Source organism: Dama dama, chromosome 23 (assembly GCF_033118175.1).
Source record: "Dama dama isolate Ldn47 chromosome 23, ASM3311817v1, whole genome shotgun sequence".
NCBI lineage: Eukaryota > Metazoa > Chordata > Mammalia > Artiodactyla > Cervidae > Dama > Dama dama.
In genome coordinates, this window is record NC_083703.1 from 20936091 (window position 1) to 20961034 (window position 24944).

The following is a 24944-nucleotide window of genomic DNA, read 5'->3' on the forward strand; positions in this document are numbered from 1 at the left end:
ACACCAACTCAAGTTGAAACTCTGCGTGTCTCCAAATTTGGTAGCATTGTCTTTTGTCGGGGGGGAAAAAAAAAGATTGGTGCTAGATTATTCATGCCGTCACTTATTCCAGAGGAGCAGAAAGCAGCTGGTTTCTAAACCACATCCTGCTTGGTTTGGTCCCTCAGCCCTATTATGGATTAATCCCATAGAAGAGAGAAATCTCTGAGAAGACCCTCTGTAGCTGTAAGAATCCATCAGCAAGCCCCATCTCTGTTCACTACATTTTCTGGTTCATTCCGAGGGATGAGGAGAAGGAAAGTTCCAGAAGAGAGAAACTCATGCTAACCTTCTCCAGAAGCTTGTTCCCATATTTTCCTTTTACCTTCTATGCATTTTCCTTGGATAATATTCCACATTTTCTAACTAAAGGAGCTTTGAAAAGTGACACCAGTAACCAAAGACCTTGGTGTAAGGAGATGAGCTGAACTGAGTCAAAACACGCCTACAACCACACACACACACACACATTCAGGGTTCACTCACTCACAGCCACAGCCATGGGGTCTAAGAAAGTGGGTGCCCTCATCCAAGCTGGTCAAATCCAAGCGACCCTGAGGTTGCTTGGAGGATTTTAAAATTCATTTTAAGACATGTTCTAACAACAAAACCTTATTATGTTTCTATAGCATTTTCCCTGTTTAAAAGCCTCTTTTCAAACGCTAAGACTTAAGACATCCCATCTTAGTCTTAAAGTGTAAGCGAAGTGGACCAGAGGTTTTTTCAATCTGCATTTTCTCATGAAAAAGCACAAGGCCAGACAGATTGAATATTTCATCAAGTCCCTTTTTGGGGGAAAGCTGCAACCTGTGGGAGAGTCAGCTTCACACAACCAAAGAGGACCTTCTTCCTCAGACTTGGGACTTGAGTCTCTGGGCACCTGGAGAGCTGGAGGGCAGGTGGCCGCTGGAGAATCACAGCCTAGGTTCAGATCTGAGCCAGGCCCAGGTGTAGCTGAGCTTTGCAGAGCTCTTTGGCTGTTGGAATTACTACTTGTTTTTTCAAATTTATCTACTTATTTTTGTCTGTGCTGGGTCTTTGTTGCTGCAAGCAGGCTTTCCCTAGTTGCGGCAATCAGGGCTCAGTCTCTTGTTGCAGAGCACAGGCTGTAGGTGTGAGGGCTCAGTAGTTGTGGTACCTGAACTTAGTTGCTCTGCGGCATGGGAGATCTTCCCGGACCAGGGATCAAACCCGTGTCCTCTGCATTGCCAGGCAGATTCTTTACCCCTTGACCAGCAGAGAAGTCAGGAATTGTTTTTCACTTCCTGCTCTGTCCAGTGCAGTAAGCTGTACAGATTCTGTTACACCAGTTATACTGAGCAAAGTGAAAAGCCTGGTGAGGTCTTAAGGCCTCCTGAGTCACAGAGGAAATTGTCATGCCCTTCTCCAGGTTCCAGCCCCCAGCCTCAAGATCTTCCTTTTAGTCCAGGAGGTTCTTCAAGGTTTACTATCATTAGGCACCTCCATATCCACCCAAGATTGTGAATTGTTGCTACCAGCAACCTCCATAGTAGCTGCATCATGACTCAGAAGCTGAATTATTCTCCCTTAACAAGAACGGAAGCTTCCCTTGCGGCTCAGCTAGTAAAGAATCCGCCTGTAATGCAGGAGACCTAGATTCAGTCCCTGGGTTGGGAAGATCCCCTGAAGAAGGGAAAGGCTACCCACTCCAGTATTCTGGCCTGGAGAATCCCATGGACTGTATAGTCCATGGGGTTGCAAAGAGTCAGACACAACTGAGCAACTTTCACTTACACTTACTTAACGAGAATGGAGGCAGAACATCATTTAAAGGCATAGACCTGATGTCAAGAGCTGAGTAAGGGCTAGCTGGACATCCTTGATGTGCCAAATGGAATGAAATAATTCGTGAATTCTTGGAAGTGTTCCCTCTGACACACAGCACTGCAACATGTTTTTATTGGATTTTAGGTGGGAGAAGTGAGTGCTGTTTATTCGATTAGAAGAATTTGTTATCTGAAACCCTTGTTTTAGTCTTTGAGGCTTTCCCCAGATTGAAAGTAGAAGCTGAAGAAATTTATCTTAAGGCTCTTAAATGTCATTTATTTTCACAAGTTTCATATCTCATTTCTTTCCTTCACCACTCTTTTGGACGAATCTTTCATTCTCTCATATGAATGTGTTGAGTGTGGAAAGGGATCTCCTATGAAATAGTTTGTGATATTTTCATACAACTACTAGTTTCTGACAGATTTATAATCTGTGTTCAAAATCTGCTTGAATTGGACTAATCCAAAACGAACATGTTATCCTGACTATAAAGTCTCTTGACTTTATCCTAACTATATAGTCAGGTCTTACAGACCAGACTCTTCAGAGAGGTGTTTTCTCATTCAGATCATTAGTAAATTGCTGAAACTGCAATAAAATGCTTTATAAATTGTGTTACTAGAGAACTGATGAAAATAGCTGACTGGGCTGCCTAAATGTGGAATGACACATGTAAAATATAATGTTGGCAAATTTAGGGAAAATACAGCTGTTCGACTGAATGTTTATTCCCCAGGTGTGCTCTGTGTGTGTGCAACTAATATTAAGTTGCTATTTTAATGGAAACATTGATCTGGAAGGGAGACAGTCTGCTTTTTTAAAAAGTCACCCAGGTGAGCCTTTGGTTATCTTACCCTAGTTCTGCAGTGACTTATATTCCCTGCACAAAATAAATGCTTTACCTCCCACCTTTCATGTATCACAGACCTGTTATCTCTAACTAGGTTTCCAGCCAGGAAGTTTGTATTCCAAAAGTTATTGTCTCCAGAGGAACTTTTCCTAATGCTTTTTCTGATACCTTGGTGGTTTGTGTTACAGAAAGTCATTTGAAAGAAATGTATAATAGGAGATGTATATAGAGACAGAAGAAATTCCAAGGTTTCTGTTGTTTTTGAAGGAGGATATGATTGGGGAAAAACAGAATGCACATGTGACATAATTATTATTTAGACATTTTTAGCTGTCTTTTGTCACAGAGAAAAATATTGAGATGACTTTAACCATTTTGGTCAAGTTGACAACTTAATTTTAAAAATCAGTCAAAGGATTTAGTATTTCATGTCAACACACTTTAAAAAAATGTATGACATTTAAAGAAGCCTCTTTGATTTTTATGATGAAGCATCACTGGGAAGACAGTGTTGAAAGAACCACAACAGTTTAGGTAGAATTACACTTAAAATTGGGCTTCCCTGGTAGCTCAGACAGTAAAGAATCCACCTGCAATGTGAGAGACCTGGCTTCTATCCCTGGGTTGGGAAGATCCCCTTCAGGAGGACAAGGCAACCCCCTCCAGTATTCTTGCCTGGAGAATCCCCATGCACAGAGGAGCCTATAGTCCATGAGGTCTCAGTCAGACGTGACTGAGCGACTAAGCATGAGCACATTTAAAATAAGTTAGTTTGTAGGGCATGAACCTTCCTTTTTGTCTGCTGTTTTGATTTCTTATTGTTTTATACCAGTGTTGTTTATCTGGAACTAACATTCATAGCTAAATTCTAGAGGAGAGGTTTCTATTTTTTTTTTTCCAGAATATCTTGACTTTAAGAGTATGATTAAACATAGGTGCAAACATCCTTTTGTCTAAATTCCTTAATTTGCATGCGTTTAGAGGGATTATGGAGAAGGCAATGGCACCCCACTCCATTACTCTTGCCTGGAAAATCCCATGGACAGAGGAGCCTGGTAGGCTGCCGTCCATGGGGTCGCGAAGAGTCGGACACGACTGAGCGACTTCACTTTCACTTTTCACTTTCCTGCATTGGAGAAGGAAATGGCAACACACTCCAGTGTTCTTGCCTGGAGAATCCCAGGGACGGGGGAGCCTGGTGGGCTGCCGTCTATGGGGTCGCACGGAGTCGGACACAACTGAAGTGACTTAGCAGCAGCAGCAGCAGTAGCAGAGGGATTAAGTGATTTGCAAGACCACAGAGCAAGTTCTTGACTGAACCTGGGTTGGAATTGCAGTGTTCTGGCCCCCACATCTTTGCTCCCACTCTGTTGTAACAGTATGAGAAAATGAATTTGGATCCTTTCTGAACATGGCATCTGAAGACCAGGAAAGCCCACGTAAATGCCAGTGTATCCCTACTCAGCTACTGATTAGTGACTGATGTCTAGTAAATCGAACCATCACTGCAGAAGCTTTAATTTAAACAAAAGATTGGACTTTGTCTAGAGCAGAGTTTCTGTGTCCGGACAACCCTGACCTTATGGACTGGATAATTCTTTGTGTGGGGACTGTCCTGTGTGTTGTAGGGTATTTGGCACCATCTTCCACCCACTAGAAGCCAGTAAGAGACACAGATATGCACACACACCCTCAGTCATGACAACCAAAAACACTTCCAGGTGTTACCCAATGTCCTATTTGGGTGCAAATTTATCCCCAGTTGAAAACCACTGGTGGAGAAGATACCACAAATCCCAACCAAGTCATTTTTTAAAATAATCAAACTGATCAGCATTTTGAAATAAAAAGTTGCTGTTTGCTTGGCTGGCTTTTGTCACGTTTCAAACTCTTATCGTAGATAGGGTTTGAACAGAACCATAGTTCTTTTGTTTTCCAAAAATACAAATGCATGTGTTTACTTTATGCAGGAAAATAGCATCATAAACCTGCTTGCTTGTTTATCTTAAAGCTTCACTATTTTTAGCTTTTAAAAGTGAACTGTTTTTAGCTAAATAAATACAGATGTTATTTCAGACATGACTGAGTCTCAGAATGCTCTGATAAGGATGAGGCTAAGGAAAGGAAACACAAGGATAAACTCAGCAGTCATCATTGACAAGATTTAGGGAAAATAATTATGAAATGAGCTCTTCTATACTAGGATGCTGTGTGTTCCTGACCTTGACTTACCTGTTTGAGTTTTTCTTTTTGCCGTATATAAATCAACAGTTGTGGTTTTTTTTTTTTAACTTCAAAAGTAATCAAGAGTAAGGAATTGTGTTTGAAAACCTGTCTATTGCTTGTTAACTTATCTTTACATGGGAAACATATTACTAAGTTTCGAATTCTGAAACCTAAACAAGTAAGGAGCCATCAATTACCAGCCAGTTTCATATCTGTGGACCAATAGGAAGGCAAGGTTGATGGTCTTACATCTGTTTTAGGTGAAAGACTGTTCCTGTCTGTGGTATTTAAAATTTAAAGAACTTCTGTTGTTATACAATTGGGAATCCTCAGGGAGTAAAATGCTAATGAAATCCATAACATGCACAGATTTTATGATACCAGTTTTAAGAAATTCCTTTGGTGGGGTTTGTTGATTTCTGCCCTGGCTTTAATAATTGTACCTTTTAGAGAGTGTGTTAATGTTCACATATCAGAGAAATGGCTACGTTTATGCAGTGTGTAAAGCAGCACACAAATTTCTAAGCTTTAAATAACTTTCATATCAGAACTTGAAAGCCCCAGAGCAAAAAATGTGTGTTCTTCAGAATCAGCAGAACCCACAGTTTGAAACTTTTCAAGCACATCCACGGCAACCTTCTTCAAAAAGGTGAAAAAGGTCCACGATGGAAATTCCAAAGCCAGGATGTGCGTGTGTATTCTGTATATTTCTCATTTAATGCACCATTTGAAAGCTCCACATCAAAATGGCAATTTTTATCCACATCAAAATAGCAATTTTGGATGTGACCTGAACCAAAGACACACGAAAACAGACACATACTTCTTTCCTTTCTCCATAGCAAGCCCCCAGCCTTCACATTTCATTCAGTTGTACACTCAAATAAAGAAAGGAGAGTAGATTAAATTAAAAATTCTCTATAAATTCCCAATAGTAATAAAGTGCATTATGCTTTTATATTTCCAACTATCGAACAAAGTAAGCATTTGAGACTAACTGCACATGTTATGACAGAATAATCACATATGTACTTGTACAAGTGACTTATACATTTTTTTTTTTCAGCTCTATTTGCCTCCAGGGGTTAAAAACATATTTATGGCCTGCCTCTAATTGCCTTCCTTCAGAAGAATGAAGTCTTAATTTTACCAAAGTTTTATTTTTCTTACAATCCCAGTGCTTTAAAAATGTAACTACATTTTTTTGGATTTAGCAGAAAAATAAATAAGCTCCTTTATTCTTTTAGCAAGCCTGAGAGGGCAACAGATAGAATTCTTCAAGGGATGGCTGATTGGATGCGACAGCTTCTGAAATCCTTTCAAGCATTTAAGATTCTGTGATTCTATTAAAAATAAATTTACTCCATCAGTTGGTGCCCTGGGCTTGCTTAAATGAGAATATAAATATATGAAGCATAGCTGGAATTCGTTTTAAATACTACTGATAACCATATCAGGCAACACATAGCAAAAAAAAATTTTTTTTCTTAATTAAAAAGTTTTTTTTTTTCCTTAGATCAAGTCATTGTTTAGATTGGCTTCATCCTGAAGCTTATCTGAGGATTTCACATAGAAACCACACTAGTGGGGCTGTTTCACTTGATCCTTTTGAGTGAGTTCAGGGGGAAGTGCAGCCCACTAGGGGAGATAAGATGAAGCCTGGACAGTTCACCTTTCATGTCTCCTCAGTCTTTGACAGAAGTATCTGTAAGGCATAAGCTCAACCACCATTCCAGCCTATTCACACCTTAAAGTCTGGCCAACATTCGGTCTTTCTTCTTTCCTTAAGAAGACAAACACAAAGTGCAATTCGAAGCATATTATAGGCCATCATACTAATGCAGAAATGTGGAAGGAAGAAAAGCAGGGCGGGAGATCCAGTTGTCTGGAGAATCATCACAGAGGTCTCAATGCTTCTAAGACTTGATGTATTTACTTAGGGCTAAAACTGGTGGTGCATAGACCTGGTCTCTAAAGAGAAAGACCGAGACCCTGGTAAAGACATAGGCTGATGCCTACAGGTGCAAGAAATGTGACAGAGCCTTAAGTTTGAAGATCTGGAAATTAAATATAAAACTTCCAGTGGGAAATACTCATGATAATAAACAGAGGTTAACAAATCATATGAACTGTGGAATACTGAACAGACTGTATTTGATATTTCAGGAGGTACACAGAGTTCATGGGGAAAAGAGAAAAGAACTTTTAAGTTCCCAGTCTTACACAATGAAGATAAAGTATGCAGAATTTTCCTGGCCTAATTTTTTTTTTTTTTTCTACTGGGGTATAATTGCTTTACAATGTTATGTTAGTTTCCACTGTACAGCAAAATGAATCAGCCATATATGTACATGTATCTCCTCCCTTTTGGATTTCCTTTCCATTCAGATCACTACAGAGAATTAAGAAGAGTTCTCTGGTGTCTCAGTCAGTAAAGAATCTGCCTGCAATGTGGGAGACCTGGGTTCGATCCCTGGGTTGGGAAGATCCCCCGGAGGAGGACATGGCAACCCACTCCAGTATTCTTGCCTAGAGAATCCCCATGGACAGAGGAGCCTGACGGGCTACAGTCCATGGGGTTGCAAAGAGTCGGACACTACTGAGTGCTCAGGCATGTCCAGCTCTTTGTGACCCCATGGACTGCAGCACACCAGGCTTCCCTGTCCTTCACCATCTCCCGGAGTTTGCTCAAACTCATGTCCATCGAGTTGGTGATGCCAGCCAACCATCTTATCCTCTGTTGTCCCCTTCTCTTCCCACCTTCAGTCTTTACCAGCATCAGAGTCTTTTCCAACGAGTCGGTTCTTTGAATAAGGTAGCCAAAGAATTGGAGTTTCAGCTTCAGCATCAGTCCTTCCAATGAATATTCAGGACTGATTTCCTTTAGGATGGACTGGTTTGATCTCCTTGCAGTCCAAGGGACTCTCAGGAGTCTTCTCCAACACCACAGTTCAAAAGCATCAATTCTTTGGTGCTCAGCCTTCTTTATGGTCCAACTCTCACATCCATACATGACTACTGAAAAAACCATAGCTTTGACTATGGTTGGTAAAGTGATGTCTCTGCTTTTTAATATACTGTCTAGGTTTGTCATAGCTTTTCTTTCAAGGAGCAAATGTCTTTTAATTTCATGGCTGTAGTTACCATCTGCAGTGATTTTGGAGCCCCAAAACATAAAGTCTCTCACTGTTTCCATTGTTTCCCCATCTATTTGCCATTAAGTGATGGGATCGGATGCCATGATCTTAGTTTTCTGAATGTTGAGTTTTAAGCCAACTTTTTCACTCTCTTTCACTTTTCATCAAGAGCCTCTTTAGTTCTTTGCTTTCTGCCATAAGGGTGGTGTCATCTGTGTATCTGAGGTTATTGATATTTCTCCCAGCAATCTTGATTTCCAGCTTGTGCTTCCTCCAACCTGGCATTTCGCATGATGTACTCTGCATGTAAGTTAAATAAGCAGGGTGACAATATATAACTTTAACATACTGCTTTCCTGATTTGGAACCAGTCTGTTGTTCCATGTCCAGTTCTAACTGTTGCTTCTTGACCTGCATACAGATTTCTCAGGAGGCAGGTCAGGTGGTCTGGTATTCCCATCTCTTTCAGAATTTTCCACAGTTTGTCGTGATCCACACAGTCAAAGGCTTTGGCATAATCAATAAAGCATAAGTAGATGTTTTTCTGGAACTCTTGCTTTTTTGATAATCCAGCGGGTGTTGGCAATTTGATCTCTGGTTCCTCTACCTTTTCAGCTTGAAGATCTGGATGTTCACGGTTCACCTATTGTTGAAGCCTGGCTTGGAGAATTTTGAGCATGCTAGCGTGTGAGATGAGTGCTGTTGTGCGGTAGTTTGAACATTCTTTGGCGTTGCCTTTCTTTGGGATTGGAACGAAAACAGCTTTTCCAGTCCTGTGGCCACTGCTGAGTTTTCCAGATTTGCTGGTACATTGCCTGCAGCACTTTCTCACACCTGTGCTATTCAGTATGTCCTCATTAGCTGCCTGTTTTATACATCTATTCAATGGAGTATTACTCAGTCATAACAGGGAATGAAATTGGGTCGTTTTTAGAGACATAGATGGGCCTAGAGAGTATCCTGGCCTGGTTTTTTAAACATTATTCTGAAAATCCAAACTAGTTACTGCTGTTGTCAGTCACTAACATTTACGGCACACACATTATCCTGTTTCTGTAGTTTTAACTCACGTTTCCAAATACTGCATTAATTTAAAAGGATGCTGTTATTCATTTACAAAGCTCTGATACCAAGATGGTAAGAATTCATTTATTTAACAATCATGTACCATGTAAAGAAAAATCAGTCAATACATTTGTTCACTTAACATATTTCCTCTAAATATGGTAAATCAGTGAATCTTATTTATTAAGACAAATGTAGAAGGCATCTTATATGATCACCATCTGGGCAATCCTATGTCTTCTAGAGGATAGGACAAAAAGGAAAAGGAGGCAGGAATAATTAATTTGGGGCCCAATCTGTAAATGCTGGAATTGAATTCTAATTATCAACCTCTATAATATAGTATTAGTTCCCTTAGTCTAAGAACTTTGCTGTTTTCCAGAAGAGTTTATGGGAACATCTGTTTATCTACTTATCTTTTTTAAAGTGCCTAAACTTAGAATATTGACCTCATATAAAATACATCTTAATGAAAATCTTTTTATCAAAAGTAATTCCAACAAATTAAGAACCAATTCATTCCAATTCTTTTTAAATATCAGAAGTTTTTTTTATTAAAACCATGCAGAGTAATGTGTTTTCAGACCTGACTTTGTATCTTAAAGTATAGTGACAACATGATAGGGTCCTTGCTGTTCTGGAAACCTCAAAGTGGTTTGAAAAAAGGTGGTTTTCATTTTTGTTTTTTTTTTTCTTTCGCATTCCCAAATATGGGCCTTAGCTCTATTTTTTTCTGTCAAAAAGCACACCCCCCCAGCCCCCAACACCACACACACACCACAGTGTGGTCATGTTCACCGAGAAAACATTTTGCCTTTTGTCACCTCCAAGGATGTGGTGAAATAGACGTGTCTGTGCATGCCTTAAGAATGGTTCCGGAGGATACAATGGCTGTTATTGTTCAGTTGCTAAGTTGTATCCAACTCTTTTGACCCCCATGGACTATAGCTTGCCAAGTTCTTCTGTCCTCTGCTGTCTCCCAGAGTTTACTGAAATTTGTGTCCATTGAATTGATGATGCTATCTAACCGGCTTATTTTCTGCCACTCCCTTCTCCTTTTCGCTTCAGTCTTTCCCAGCATCAAGGTCTTTTCCAGTGAGTTAGCTCTTCGCATCAGGTGGCCAAAGTATTGAAACTTCTCAGGTGGCCAAAGTATCGGAGCTTCAGCTTCAGCAACTGTCCTTCCAATGAATATTCAGGGCTGATTTTCTTAGGATTGACTGGTTTGATCTCCTTACAGTCCAAGGGACTGTCAAGAATCTTCTGTAGCACCACAATTCAAAAGCATCAATTCTTTGTCACTCAGACTTCTTTATGGTCCAACTCTCATATCAGTACATGACTACTGGAAAAACAATGGATAAAATGGATACATGTATACATATGGCTGAGTCCCTTTGATGCTCACCTGAAATTATGACATTGTTATTCCGCTGTATCTCAACAGCTTCCCTGGTGGCTCAGAGGGTAAAGCGGCTGCCTGCAATGCAGGAGACCCAGGTTCAGTCCCTGGAGAAGGAAATGGCAACCTACTCTGGTATTCTTGCCTGGAAAATCCCATGCATAGAGAAGCCTAGCAGGCTATGGTCCATGCGGTCGCAAAGAGTCTAACACGACTGAGCGACTTCACTTTCTTTGTATCGCGATACAAATTTAAAAGTTTAAAAAATAATTTAATTTAAAAAAAGAACCATTTCTGAAACAAGCAACCAAAAAAGAATGGTTCTTGTGGATAAATACAAGTCACAGCTCTCATCATGTTAAGGACTCAGGGCAGGGCTAGAGGGGGAAGAGCATGAAGTGATGGGTTTAGTGGAGCATCTGTATTTCTTCTCCTGTGGTTTGAAAGTAGACAGGCAGATACACTTTTCCCATCTCATGACCCAGGCTTGAAATGCATGAAATTACTACAGATAGATGGTTTTTTTCAGAACATTAAAAAGAATTTGCAGTTCTGTTCCTTGACTGCATTTGGATGGCAAAGCAGCGAGTCTTCAGAGCACAAAAGGTTTCCCCTTTGTTACCCACCTCCATCCACATTCTTCCAACTTTCTAGCTCTTCTCCTGCCATGGGCTGGCCTCTGTTCCATCCATTACTATAGAACATCCCCTGTGAATGGTAGTTACAGATGATTCTCTTAGACAGTAATTCTTTGAAAATGTATTATTTCAAGGCTTTCCCACCTCCTTTATAAGTCATCTTCAAAAAAAAGAAAAAGTTAGTCTACAGTTTCTGGCTGAAATAGTAAGCTTCCAAATAGGGAAACTGCTGTGGACCAAATATTAAATCGTGAAGTTCATTTCATCTGTTCTCAGGAATGACTGACACCCCTTCAGAGACCTACAGTTTATATACAATTTCTGACAACCAGCTGTACCTCGGCAGCCTGTTCTTCGTCTCTTCTCTTGTCTCCGGGGCAGTGTTCTTTATGAAGGGTTTCAGCGGATGACCGACTTTAATCTCGGTAATCCCGTCAACTCCTTGCAGGATTTTTAACACCAAATAGAGAAGTTTTCTTGGACACCTGCATGTCCAGATTCCCCATCAGCACATGAAACTCTCATTAACCTGAGAGGCCCACCTAGATGCCTGAGAAATCCTCGGAAAGTTGGTGTAAAAGGATGCTGTCAAAGTTAATAGGCCAAGAGGCTGAGTTAGACCATTGCCCCCATCTGCAAGTCTTTAGTTTCCAAAAATTCACCCTTGTGTTTGTTTTTGAAACCAAGCCTTTAGAAGAAGGGAGAAAAATTAAAGGTATGACTTACTGAAAAACTGAGATAAATAAGTCACTTTATTTGTGCTGAAATAGATGCTAAGGACAGATGTGTGTTGATCTTAAGTGATTTGAAATCTCCCCAATACTGCAGATATTAAAATTTTGTGGGTAGCGTACAACAGGTTTTGAAACAGAAATAGACCTTACCTGTACCTACTTAATATTTTCTTGGTCTTTTATGTTTAATAATCTCTTTAAGCTGCTAATAGACTGGAAAGATGTACGTGTGCATAACTGAGGTTACTGTACTATGGAAAGGTGTTACATGGCCTGGTCTCCATTCAGAGCCAGCATCAGTGCTTCTTCCATGGGGCTGCTTCTCAGAGGCCGTGAGACAAACACAAAGATCACAAAAGGCCTGAAACCTGCATTCATTTCCCAGCCACACAAAACTTACAATGACAATATCCTATGAAGATCACACGTTAAGCAGGTGAAGACTTGAAGACCTACAGATAGACAGTGAAATATTGATGTGGTTACTTTTTCTAAAATACAGAAAGGGTCTGAGAAAAGTCTAAGATACCATATACATCCAATCCATAAATATCTTGTGGATGTCATGATTGCCAATAACTTGGCTCTAAAATGAAAAGGTTGAGAAGAGGTTGGAGAGAATGCTAGATATGGTGAAAAACTGATTTAAGCCCTGCTGCCCTTGAGGGTAAATTCTGGGAGGAGGGACACTTAGTCAATTACTGAGAGTTCTTTTGAGAAACAAATAAAAAGGAATCCTTCATGTGACATGGACCTAGCCAATGAAATTCGTCACTTAGCAGACCCTCCCTTTAAGTGGTGAACTTTTCAAAGGACTGGAAATTCTATGAGTAGTTTTAATATTTGTGGTTTAAACATCAAGATAAGAATAGTCATATTCCTCAATTTAGAGTACAAATTGGTTGCTCAAATGCTAACATTGACTTAACAATGGGTTGTTGGCTTTTATTTGGAAGAAAGGCATTTCAGGTCTTGCCGGCAACGTTGAACTGACACAGCACTGCGTTTAAATTCAGCAAATGTGTATTGAGCATTTGCTAAGGATGGGATTCTGCTGTTCAAGTCAGATGAATTTAAAGTTAAAGAGGGTTTTTTCCCACTTTCAAAAAAGTTACAATATAGCTTTGTGTGTGTGTGTGTGTGTGTGTGTGTGTGTGTGTGTGTATGTGCACACGCTCAGTTGGGTCCAACTCTTTGCAACCCCACGGACTATAGCCCCCGTGGACTGTAGCCCACTAGGCTCCTCTGTCCATGGGGATTCTCCAGGCAAGAAAAATGGAGTGGGTTGCCATGCCCCGCTCCAGGGTATCTTCCCAACCCAGGGATCGAACTCGTGTCTCTTGCATCTCCTGCATTGGCAGGCAGATTCTCTACCACTGCAACATCTGGGAAGCCCACCTAGCTACTTCAGGCAAAACCACACACACACACACACACACACATACATACACACGCACACACTCCAATTACTCAAATGACTAAGGAAAAAAAATATTAGGGTCACATTCTTATGGTTAACGTGGATAGCAATGCATCACTATGACTCTTATAATAACCAGGAAAAATAACTAAATGGGCTATGCATTAGTATTTTTGTTGGAGGGAGGAGGAGACCACAGCTTGGAATGACTGATTAGCTTGCTTAACATTGTCCAGGTCACTCCTTACAGTCAGAACCACAGAGGTTCTCCTGGGTGCCTGTGCCTTTTTGCCACCACGTGTTGCCTGTATTACCCAAATATTTTCCCTGTAGCCCGAGCATTCACTGAGGATATTTAATGCGACCGATTCTCTCTTAGAGAGAGTTCTTGTTTACTTGACTTTTCCCTCGCTGACGCTGACAAGAGGGCAGGAATTTGGTAACCTTCAGTCTCTTGCATCAAAGTACCTAGCACTTACTTGTGTGATAAAAGAAGAAACTCCAGCCGCCAACTTCCCTCCACAGCTCAGGGGACGTGAGACACAGAAATACCCACCACCGTAAGCTCAGGATCTCAACTCCTGGCCCTTTTGGTTTGAGGAACAACGGTGTCATTTTGACAGCAGTGTGGATCCCTGCAGAAAACGTCACGCAGTTTTGATGCCATTTCATTGAGGTGTTTTCTGTCAAATGCAGATATAAACAGAGGGGAAGGCTGGACAGTGTGCCGAGAGGTTTAGGAGAGAAGGGTCTGACTCATGCGGGCTGAGGGTTAGGTCTTATTCCCAGGAATGCCTGGATTCCCAGAGGTAGTGAAAGCAACATTTTAGCAGAATTATCTCAGCAGTGCAGAGCATGGTCATGAGCTGAAAATTTAATTACAAACAAGATTGCATGGTATGTCTGTTACCAACCCAGCGCTTGCTGGTGGGCATGCCTGGATTCCATGAAGGCCTCTACGAGGAGGGTGTGTGTTGGAGGTTGGGGATGGGGAGGACACTTTGCTCTGCTCTCTAAAGGACTTTCACCAAGAGATACTAGACAGGAGGAAAATGTTCATCATATCAGATATTTTAAAATGTAGGCAGTTGGGTGGATTTTTTTTCCTGTGCCTTCTGCTTTTAGCTCATCAACCCTGGCCCCTTCCGGCCAAAATCTTATCCTATCCTGTGAAGTCCAGTTTGAATGATTCAGATGACCTCTTTTCCATAAAGCCTGAACTTTCCCCTTGTGTCCATAACCATTTTCTGACCCTCACGATGACTCATCTGTGGTCACGGTGGCAGTTTTTATTTTCAGTTTTGTCGTTTTTTTCTGTGCAGGCCTGCTTGCTTCCCAAGCCTGGCATACCATAAATATCCGTTGGATTTAGTGGATTAAATGCTTTTATCTGGACCCTTGGTGTCCTTAGGTTTACTTTAATTCCACACTCTCAATTTAATCATCTACGATGTGTGAAGCACCATCATTGGGCTTTAAGACACATCCGTAAGGACATGCACCCTGGCTCCATATATCCATTTATAGTTTGCCCAAAATGTTTTTAATAATTAAAAAAAACAATAATAAATGCTTTGTCTGCATAATACAGTCCTACTGAAGTTATGTGCTGTGGTCATAGATTCTGCTATTAGGTTTTAAAGCGGTTGTCGTCCGGACCCCCCTTTATCCATTCCTCCATTACCGCACCCTCTTTGTTTTGGCCGAGACAGATGTCAGAGTCCAGAGATCTGTTCACTGTCTGCTTGGTCTCACAAGACGTCGATGGATGCAGTCAACTGAATCCATTCCACTTGACCCATCCATTTGCTCTTGCCTACCGAGCCCAAGTGATTCCTCCCCATTAAGCCATCTACTAGGAGAATGCTTTCCTAGTTTTCATGAGGATTACAATTAACAATTGATGGAGAAAGCCAAAAGTTATAGCAGGAGAGCCTAAGCCAGCCTGTTCCTCCCTGTAGGAAATGCTTGCCAAATCTTTGCTGAGTGAACCTTCTAGCAAGAGCCCATGATATGAGTCTTATGAAACATTTGGCTACATGTGCATCATGTTTATACATATTTGAGGATGGTGGCATCTTCTTTTGAACAGCAGCATACTTAGTTTTCTTTCTTAAGACATTTCTGTTAAGCAGTTTTTGCTGTACGTTTGTAGGTTAAATTCTTAACCAAGTTTCTAGGGATTACATTTGTTTCTCTCTGAGTGCTTATCCTCTTTCCAGATCAAAGGATTAGGCTCAGGGTTTCCGTTTAATGTAACTTACAAATAAGCACTCAAAAAATGTTAATTAAAAACATTAAGCCCTTGAATCTTTTACCGTCCAGCAGCAACTCCTAAGTATCTAAGCTAGAAGAGGGCACAATTTAAGAGTCGTCTTCTTGACCAAGCTACTAAAAGTTTCTGAGGTCCCCATCTGAAAGTGAACATGGTGCTGCAGTAAGGAATCTTCTTCACTTTAAGGAGAAACAGAGTTCTCGGGTTGGTGTTTGTCTAAAAAGTATAAAACCATCTTTCCCAAAGTCTAGGCATTCAATCAGTCTTTCTCCTTAACTCTGCATAGCAGTTTCTAGTTGTCTTTGATGCTTGCATCCTAAGATCTATAGGAACAATGAGTTCATACAATCTCATTCTCTCCTCCTTTATTATCAAAATATACTGCCTCCTGACCTCCAGATTTTGCAGACTTAGTGGGTAACAGGAATTCTAATGGAAGACTTGTCTGATTTTTCTGAACACAATTATGTCTGTTCAAGAAAGTATAGAAAGGGGAAAAGAACCCTCAGATTTTGCAAGGAGTGTGTGAAGACACACACCTCCCATATTTGTCTTAAGTATGTGTCATCCGTGAAGCTGAGCATGTTCAGGCATGGCTTTCATAGTCCTGTGCCCTGCTCGCCTCAAGATCTTTGAAATGCTGTATCTGACACTCTGAGGAGATATGGACCCGCCTGGCTGTCCCCTCCCAGAGCAGCATCCTCCTGTTCACACTCCACCTTCGTGGTTTCCATGTGGGAGTGATTTGAGCAGCTGGGTTCTGGAAATGTGTCTAGTGGGGACCCTGGAGTATTAACCTGTCATACCGAGTCCCTTTCCTTTCCTCCTACCATGCCCCTTGGCAGTTCTAACAGCTACGGCAGCTCTTACTCTCCAAGCAGAACCAGATGGAGCTCCAGTTCCAAGTACATATCAGAATTCAAATTTTCTTTTTCATGTTTTTTTTTTTCCTGTGTTTTGGCTGCGTCACATGGCATGTAAGATCTTAGTTCCCTGTCCAGGGATTGCACCCATGCCCCCTACATTGGAAGAATAGTGTCTTAACCACTGGACTGCCAGGGAAGTCCCCCCCAAATATTTCTTTTTTTAATTCATTGCTTCTGGTTTCTGCCGAAAAAAAAAAAAAATGTGAGAATGAAAGGATATGCCAGCGTACAGAGGCAGTGGAGCACCCACCAGCATGGTCTCTTTTATCAGCCAAAGGAGATGGAGGTGAGCCCTTGTTTGGGGACTTCATTTCTCTGGCCCTTCCCTTGTTATTCTTGCAGTATGCACAGTAGTATCAGGGAAGCCAGCCTTTAGGCTGCATCTGAGCCATGCAGCCTTATCTAGTGTTTTTCTAGCTGGTTGACTCAAGCCTTTGGAGAGGAAAATTCATCTATCCACTCACTCGGGATTGTTTTCCTACCAACACTGGTTTTGTTGCAACCGGTAGTTTGTTTCCACCCAGCAAATGCTTTCCTTTCTGGAAAAAAAAATTCATTCAAGCAATTAAGATGAGAAGAGAAAATCGGTGAGGTTCTTCCTGCATTGCACTTTTCTTGCTCTTGGATATTTGTATTCCTTGCCAGAATTTTAAAATGTTTTCTCATTATCTTTTGCTAAAAATGATCCATCACCACCGTCTTGTTTTTCAATAGCACAAGTGAATCATTTGCAAAATTTTGCTTTCCAGCAGTCAAGGTAAACGTTCGATGGAGTCTAAGTAATCATAAATGGTTTTAGATTCTCCATAATTATGCAAAATATTGAATTTTCAGAAAGATTAACTACAAGATTTAATTTTTGTTTACTAAGAAATTCTAAATTACCTTTTGATAATTGTGGTTTTGGAGGTAGGAACTGAGGGAGAGCATGGGTGTGGAGGTGACTGGCAAGTACCTGGGCCACCAATCTGATCGGGAGTGAGAAATTTATCTGGATCAGTCTCTAACATGTGTGTGACTCTGAACAAGGAGCTCATATACTTTGTTTCTCAGTTTCTTTGTCCACAAGACCTTTTCCTTGTATGACTGTTGAGAGCTGAAGAGATACTGTATGTAAGTTTAACCCTTAATAAGATGCCTGACGGGCTTCCCCAGTGGCTCAGGGGTAAAGAAACTGCCTGCTATGCAGAAGACGCAGGAGGCCTGGGTTCGATCACTGGGTTGGGAAGATCCCCTGAAGGAGGGCATGGCAACCCACTGCAGTACTCTTGCCTGGAGAATCCCATGGACAGAAGAGCCTGGCAGGCTGCAGTCCATGGGGTCGAAAAGAGTCGAACGTGACTGAAGCAACTGAGGACGGAGGACAAAGATGCCTGACACATAGGAGTTGCCCTATAAATTTTCCATTAATAATGGTAATTTTAGTCACTAGTGGTTTTTTCCCCTATGTAACACGGTAATCATGAAAAAATGCATAAAGAGAGACTCGTGTCACCAAGTGTAAAACGATTGTATTCCTATTCATAACTGTAAAAAGCCCACGGTCCAAGTCAAGGTGCTGTGAATTAAGCTCCAAGATCCTGAAACAGCATCCATGTTCAGATGCTCAGGCATTATCAGAAAGCATGTGTGTTATCTAAGGAAATGAGACAATTGCTTAAAAATATTTTCTTTAGTTTGTAGTGTCTAGTGATGAATTAAACAGCTCTTTGAGTCATTGGAGATGCTCTAAAAAGAACTCAACACACTCCACCTCCCCCCATCAAAAAAAGTATTTTTCCTGTTTTTAATCAGACTTCCATTCTTTGTCCTTTATTTTTTCAGGCTCTCGTACCGACCTGTCTTGGGAATGTTAAACACCGGGAAACACTCCCTTGCCAATGCTTGCGCAAGGGACAGTATTTTATTGAGCAAGACAGATTTTCATTTTAGAAATGAGGCTTTCCACATTCTGATGTTACCCGTAGCCGGTTATGTATTATTGTAGGAAGCAACGATATTTGTTGCATGGCTGGGAGGCTGCATGCTGGTGTTTGACCAGCGGTTTGCAGAGGTTTGCACGATGATTTACTGCATGATGCTAAAAACGTGCCCTCTGTCCTCAAGTGATTCCCAGTAAAATGTGTCTCTCTCCTGACTTCTTTTTATCTGGGGAATGTGTTTCCTGTCATTACTAAGACAATGCTATGGCCATAAAGTGCATGTGGGTTAATACCTGCAGACATCTTACAAGGAAGAGGGTGTTAGGGTGGGGAGTTCATCCACAGGAGCTGTAGGACAACATCCCCCGCGCCCGGAAGGGGATGAGGATGGCTGTTTTCTTTTACTAGTTCACTTCTCCCCACCCAGAATAAAAGGGTGGGCGGGGCTTTCCTCCACTGTGTCTAGCTGTGTCTTCTCTCTGTGTGGGGAGCACAGTGAAAAGAAGATGTGGGTGTAGACATTCTCCCAGCAGTGTTAGACTTTTATATTTATATTGGAAACAGGATGTCATACTGGGTCCCTTCTGCTAACGGTGATAAGCTAACTCAGAGAGTGGCCACTGGAACTCCAAAGGAGTTTGGGAAACTTCTGTCAAATTGCCTACAGGCCAGCAGATAAATACCAGATGTTTATGTTTGTCGCACACACACGGAGTGAGACTTTCCACGATTCTAGTGAAGGCATTTGATGTGCAGCTCTTGCTACACGCCCCCCCATCATCACATCCCCTCAACATCACCCTTCATGTTAAACAGAAGTACACCAAACTCAGATGTGAAATCACACCCATCTTCCAATTAAAAATAAAGCAGCTGTGAGACAATGGCATTCTTTTAAAATAAGAAAACGGTGATGGGAACAGGACTGATTGGATTTAGGGAAAGCAGGTTAATTATGGTTATTGTGTGTCTAAATTTTTACGGAAAGAAAGGAAATATTGTTTAGACGATGAACCCTCCAAAACACAAAGGGTTGCCGTTGTATAGAACTTCTGGGGGTTGTGTCTTTGTCTTTTCAGCTGCCTGTCTTGGGTCGCCAATCCTGTCTGTTAGACTGTGAGGTTGGGGCAAGTTCATCAGAATTCAAACAGCTAATGCACCAAGAGGATGGCCAGATTTTGAGTAGTGTTCATGACAACTGCTTATTTTGGCTTCCAAATGAGCAGAGAACAAATCTCTTTAGAGATCAATCCATTTCTTGACAAATAATATCTATAAGGATGAGAAAGAAACATGGTAGGTTGTTTAGTGATGTTATTTCATTCATTCATTTCCTTCCCCTTGCCTCTGCCCTTCCCATTCCTCCTTTTCTCTAGAACATTCTCTCCCATTTTTGTCCACTTGTAAGTTCCTACCATTCATCCTTCAATAGGTGTCTTAGACATGGAAAGGAAGTCAACTGTGAGATGTCTCCAACTCCCTAGCTCCCTTCCTCCATGCACTGGCCCCTCCTGTGATCTTGTTTGTGTCTCCCATTCTTGCTTCTCTTTGTATCTTCATCACTTAATACAGAACTTAGTAGAAAGTTGATACTAAGTGTTCACTGGATAAATATCAATCAAGGGGAGTAGAAATGTTCACAGGCAGCATACTGATTAAACAGATGATGCTACAACCAGGCTCTGGAATACCATGAAGCCCCTGAAACTGATGGTATAGAAAAATATTTTTGCCATGTAAATATATCCCTAAAACTAAACAAAAAGCAGGTTATCAAACATAGAGGTAGTATGACGTTGTATTGGAATGACCAAAAAGTTTTTTCAGATTAAAAACCTGAACGAACGTTTTGACCAACCCAGTAATAACAAAACATATACACAACAGTCACATATCTTGCATAAGGAAAAAAAAAAAAAACTCTGGAAGACTACTTTCAGTGGTTATTTCCTATTGGTGGTCTTATGGAGATTGCAATTTATTCGTTAGTCTCTTCTGTATCTTAGGAATTTTTAATAGACATCTATCACTTTTCTAGATAGAAAAACAGATACTCCTTAAAAGAAATCTTAAAGGTCTGGATGCAAGTATAGAAAAAACACAATATATTGACTTGAGAGGTGGAGAACTGAGCTTTGCACTAAACATCCTGGGGTTAGAAATGACTTATTCTACCCACCAGGCCAAAAAAAGGAAACAATCATGTGTGGTCAAAGAAAAGAGGAAATGTCCTTTTAGGTCAAGAAAACTTTATATGTGAAGGTGCAAAGACAGAAAAGGCATATCTTTTAGGAAGAATAAATACTTGATGTGGCTGGAAGATACATTGAAGGGAGGTGGATGTAACAGGTGAGACTAAAAAGGTAAGCCTCAGACTTCCCTGGTGGTCTAATGGTTAAGACGCCATGCTTCCAATGCAGAGGGTGCAGGTTCAATCCCTGGTCAGGGAACTACCATTACACATGCTGTGCAGCACAGCCATAAAAAATAAAAAGGTAGATCACAGCAACGTCATGATTAGCAGAGATGGCTTCAACCCTGAGTACTGCAGTGGGTTGCCATTTCCTTCTCAGGGGAACTTTCCTACCTTGGGATTGAACCCAGGTCTTCCGCATTGCATGCAGACGCTTTACCCTTTGAGCCACTAGGGAAGCCCATAAAATATAAAAAGGTACATCAAAGCAACGTCATGATTAGCAAAGATGGCTTCAACCCTGAGAAAGGTGTAAATACCCAGTAAGTCCTGCTGGGTCTCCCTACAGATACCTGCAGAGTGAGCACTGGTGCTTCTGAGGCTGATAGTTATCTATCTCCTGCCAAAGTCTCTCAGGCACTGACAGTCGCTTTTAGGGCATTCCACAAAGGTCCCCAGGGAAAAAGGATTTAAGAGAAGCTCATGGTGTTGCAAGTGAGAATTTCCAGTACTCGGCTGTGTCTTGTTAAGAGTTCTGGATACCATTCAGTTTTAATTGCAATGGTTCAAGTCCCAGCTATAATTATTTGGTTGTCATTCATCCTTGCTAAACCCAGTGGCAGTAATATTAGAAAAATGAAATGAAACTTCAAGTATCCCAGTGCAGCAAGTAAGAGAATCTTCAGAGTTTGAAAGCATAGCAGGAAACCTCATGCAATTACAAGGGGAGGTTGTGAATGCATTTCATTGCTGTTAAAAAAAGAAAATATCTTTTCTTCTTTATGAGTGATTTGTGCACATGCTTTGTGGCCTTTCGATTTGGGACTTTGGACTTTTCTTGCGTTGGGCATCCGGTTAATTCCAGTCAATAGATCCTTCCTTTAAAGTCGGTTGTTTCTAGTGCTAGGATTCTTCTAGTTGACCACCAGTTAACTTCTTATCTTATCCTAAGAACAAAATTTTTAAAATAGGAAAAGGACAACCAGAGCATGAAGTTCTAGAACTCTTTCTAATCAGTCTAAGCTGCATATGCACTCTCAGGAAGTTAATCATTTCCAAACCGAAGAGCCGTCTGTAGGTTTGACAGTTTATTTGCACAGCTCTGCTTTGTGGTCCCTTGAAAGTCAAGGTTTTAAGGGCTCTTCAGGTTGAAGTGGACTGTGTATTGGGCATGAGGGCATGACTCAGTGGGCAGTTAGTAAAGCCCTAAGTGTTCTGAGAGCATTTGAAAACAGTTGAAATTGTTCAGTGCAGCCATGTCTAGAGTAGCCATTAACTTTCAAGTTGCAGCATTAAGAAATCAGTTTTTGCAGCAACCTAAGATCATCTGATTATTTGTTCAGAACAGAGTTAGATTTAGGGTTGCCAGATCCCATCCAGAAAAGAACACCCAGTAAAATTTGAACTTCAAGTAAGCAATGAACCTGTTGTTAGAATATCCCAAGTGCTGCATGGGCTGTATTTATTTTTAAAACATTTACTGTTCATCTGAAATTCAGATTTCACTGAATATCTTGTATTTTTATTGGCTAAATCTGGTAAACGGGGGCTGCCTCCCTTTTTTGAAATGGGTACACAAATTCATACAAAGTATTAGAGTTTACTTTTGAAAAAAAAACACAAATTTCAGTTAGCAAGTACAGGCACTTAATAAAAATATGTTGAAGTACTTATTTGTTAAATTAAGATTTAGACCATATCTACCATTATCATCTTAAAATATGTATTTCTGTTAAAGGCTTGTTCCTTTTTTCTTTCAAACCTGGTGAAAGCATTTCAAATCTGGACTTTACATCTTTAAAGTCAGGATAATGAAATAAAGATTGTTTTACACTAAATAGTATCCCCTTCCTTTTTAGATGAAATCTCCTATTGTTGAATTGTGTGTGTTCAAGTTGGCTTCTCTGTGGAGGGGCTGTTGCTGTTTTTGGTCTTGGTTCAGTTTTGAAGGAATTGGCAACTTGTTGATTTAACTGCTCCAAGGGCCTTCAGGAAAAAGCAATTCGGGGAAGACAATAGCCGTTCTTCAGGAGACAGGTTGTACATAAAATGGAAATTTTTAGGTGTTTATGGCCCATGGGCAGTGGAGGGTTAATTGAAATATTGTTTGCTGAGAATTGGGTTGTATGTAGCAACTGGAAAGCAGGATACCGAAGCTGCAGTTGGGGGACAGGGTGGGTTTAGGGTTTGGGGGGTTGTTTTTGTTTTTGTCACCATTTTCAGGGGATAAACCTCTTACTACTGAATATACTGTTGAAATATCTTGTTGGTGTTAATCAGTCATAACATGCAGTTACTTTTTGTGAACATATTATAAAATATTTTGCCAAATATTTGTGCTTCGTTTCTTTAAATCTCTGTATTATACAGAAATACAATCTGGCCATTCCAGATTACAAATCTATGGCCCATTTCCCAAGGCACAGGACGCACAAGGGTTTTCAGAGTCAGGATGGTTCTAGTCCACATGCTATTTAGAAGGAGGGCAGCTGATGCAGAGCAATGGGAAACGGGATCATGTTAGACTCAAGTTCTGGTCCAGGCTTCTCCATAACCAGGAGGGAAGCTTATCTTGTTTGTCTTGGTTTTCTGTTTGTAAAAGGACATTTATTAATGTGCTATTTAGAAAGTATCATTAATCTCTTAGAAAATACACTAATATGATATTGGGCCTGGTTTTCTCTTTTGTTCCAAGGATCAAGCAATCTTGGTTGCTGGTTGCAAGGATGAGAAAGTTCTCTTCCTGGCGGTTGCCAGCTAGGGCAGCTACTGTCTTACCATATTGAAAACTTTCTTGGGGCTGTTGATACTGATGGAACTAGAGTCTATTGACCCCAGGTGGAGGAAGACTACATCGTGGTGCCCACAGGAAAAGATGCTTCACGTTACAGAGGTGTCAGGATGGGCAACTGATCAGGTTTGTATTGTCTTGTAGGTAGACCTGGGCCTTCTGCGCTTTGTCACTGCTGTCGGGACACAGGGAGCCATTTCAAAGGAAACCAGGAAGAAATACTACGTCAAAACTTACAGAATAGACATTAGCTCCAACGGGGAAGACTGGATCACCATTAAAGAAGGAAATAAACCTGTTGTAAGTTTGCCTGCTTCCTCTTCCACTAATTCAGTCTTTGAAATGAATGATCAATTTTTACTTGTTTGTTTGGGAGCTTGCTGTCTGGCCTGGCTTATTTTTGAATTGATTTAAAATGAAAAGTGCAATTAGAAGTTTAAATCTGACCAAGGGGTCTCATGTTCCCAGATCCAGAAGCCAAAAGGAAATTATACGGATGTTTCCAAGAAAAGTCAATACCAGCCAAATTAAGTCAGTCTTAAGAATTGCTTTAAACCTCCCATGGGGACATGGAGTATGCATAGGATAAACACCGTCCCCTTAGAACCCTTGGAGTTGTTCTGTTTTGTCTTTCTCCCTGTGTTTCTTCATTCTCTTTCATAGATTAATTCTTTCTTCCTCTCTGTAATGGGCTGGTTTTAGAAGACTCCTTTTCATCTACCCTCTGCGCCTCACAAACTAATTTACAAGTGTGTTTGGCTGCTTCTGTGCAAATGAACAGAACTGAAGGTGTTCTCTCAGATCCCACGAACCACATGCCACCTCCTCACTGCTTTTTGTTGAGGAGGCCACACTGTGCCCTGTCCCCCGGGTGCTCTGTCCTGAATTATTTGGAGCTGAGATGTTTTTCTCAGCCTGCTGTTTATTTGAAGTTATGCTTGCTCTGAATTACTAATCAAGAGATTACTGAGAGCTCGTGCTTGCCATTTTCCCAAAATTAAAAGCTTGCCCTGGAGGCTGAGCGAAACATGCAGAATTGATGAGAATGGTAGCAAAGATCCAGGTAATTTCGAATTCTGGGTTCCAGAAGAGACCAATTAACATGTCCTTGTCTCTCTTTGGAGCATGTATGGGCTTAAATGTCTCCATCTGGGTCTGGAACTGAGAAAGCCCTCCTTGGTGTGAAGTGAGAGGGCTATTAATACCCTTTGAGGGACTTCCCTGGTGGTCCAGTGGTTAAGACTCTGAGCTTCCAATGCAGAGGGCACAGGTTCTATCCCTGGTTGGGGAAATAAGATCCCACATGCCCGAGAAA

The 24944-nt window shown here is 41.0% G+C and overlaps 1 protein-coding gene and 1 non-coding gene across 5 annotated transcripts in view; both read left to right on the forward strand.

Moving 5' to 3' along the window:
• The window catches only part of NRP1 (neuropilin 1), a 145393-nt gene that overhangs the window by 76584 nt on the left and 43865 nt on the right, over window positions 1–24944 (forward strand). For all 4 annotated transcript variants that reach the window (XM_061126162.1, XM_061126164.1, XM_061126163.1 and 1 more), the window contains exon 7: window positions 23774–23929. In XM_061126162.1, coding sequence (XP_060982145.1) covers window positions 23774–23929 — 156 coding nt within the window. The remainder of the gene's footprint in view (window positions 1–23773; window positions 23930–24944) is intronic.
• Window positions 20803–20875, forward strand: TRNAW-CCA (transfer RNA tryptophan (anticodon CCA)). Its single transcript has one exon. It is a non-coding gene; the product is annotated as a tRNA-Trp (tRNA).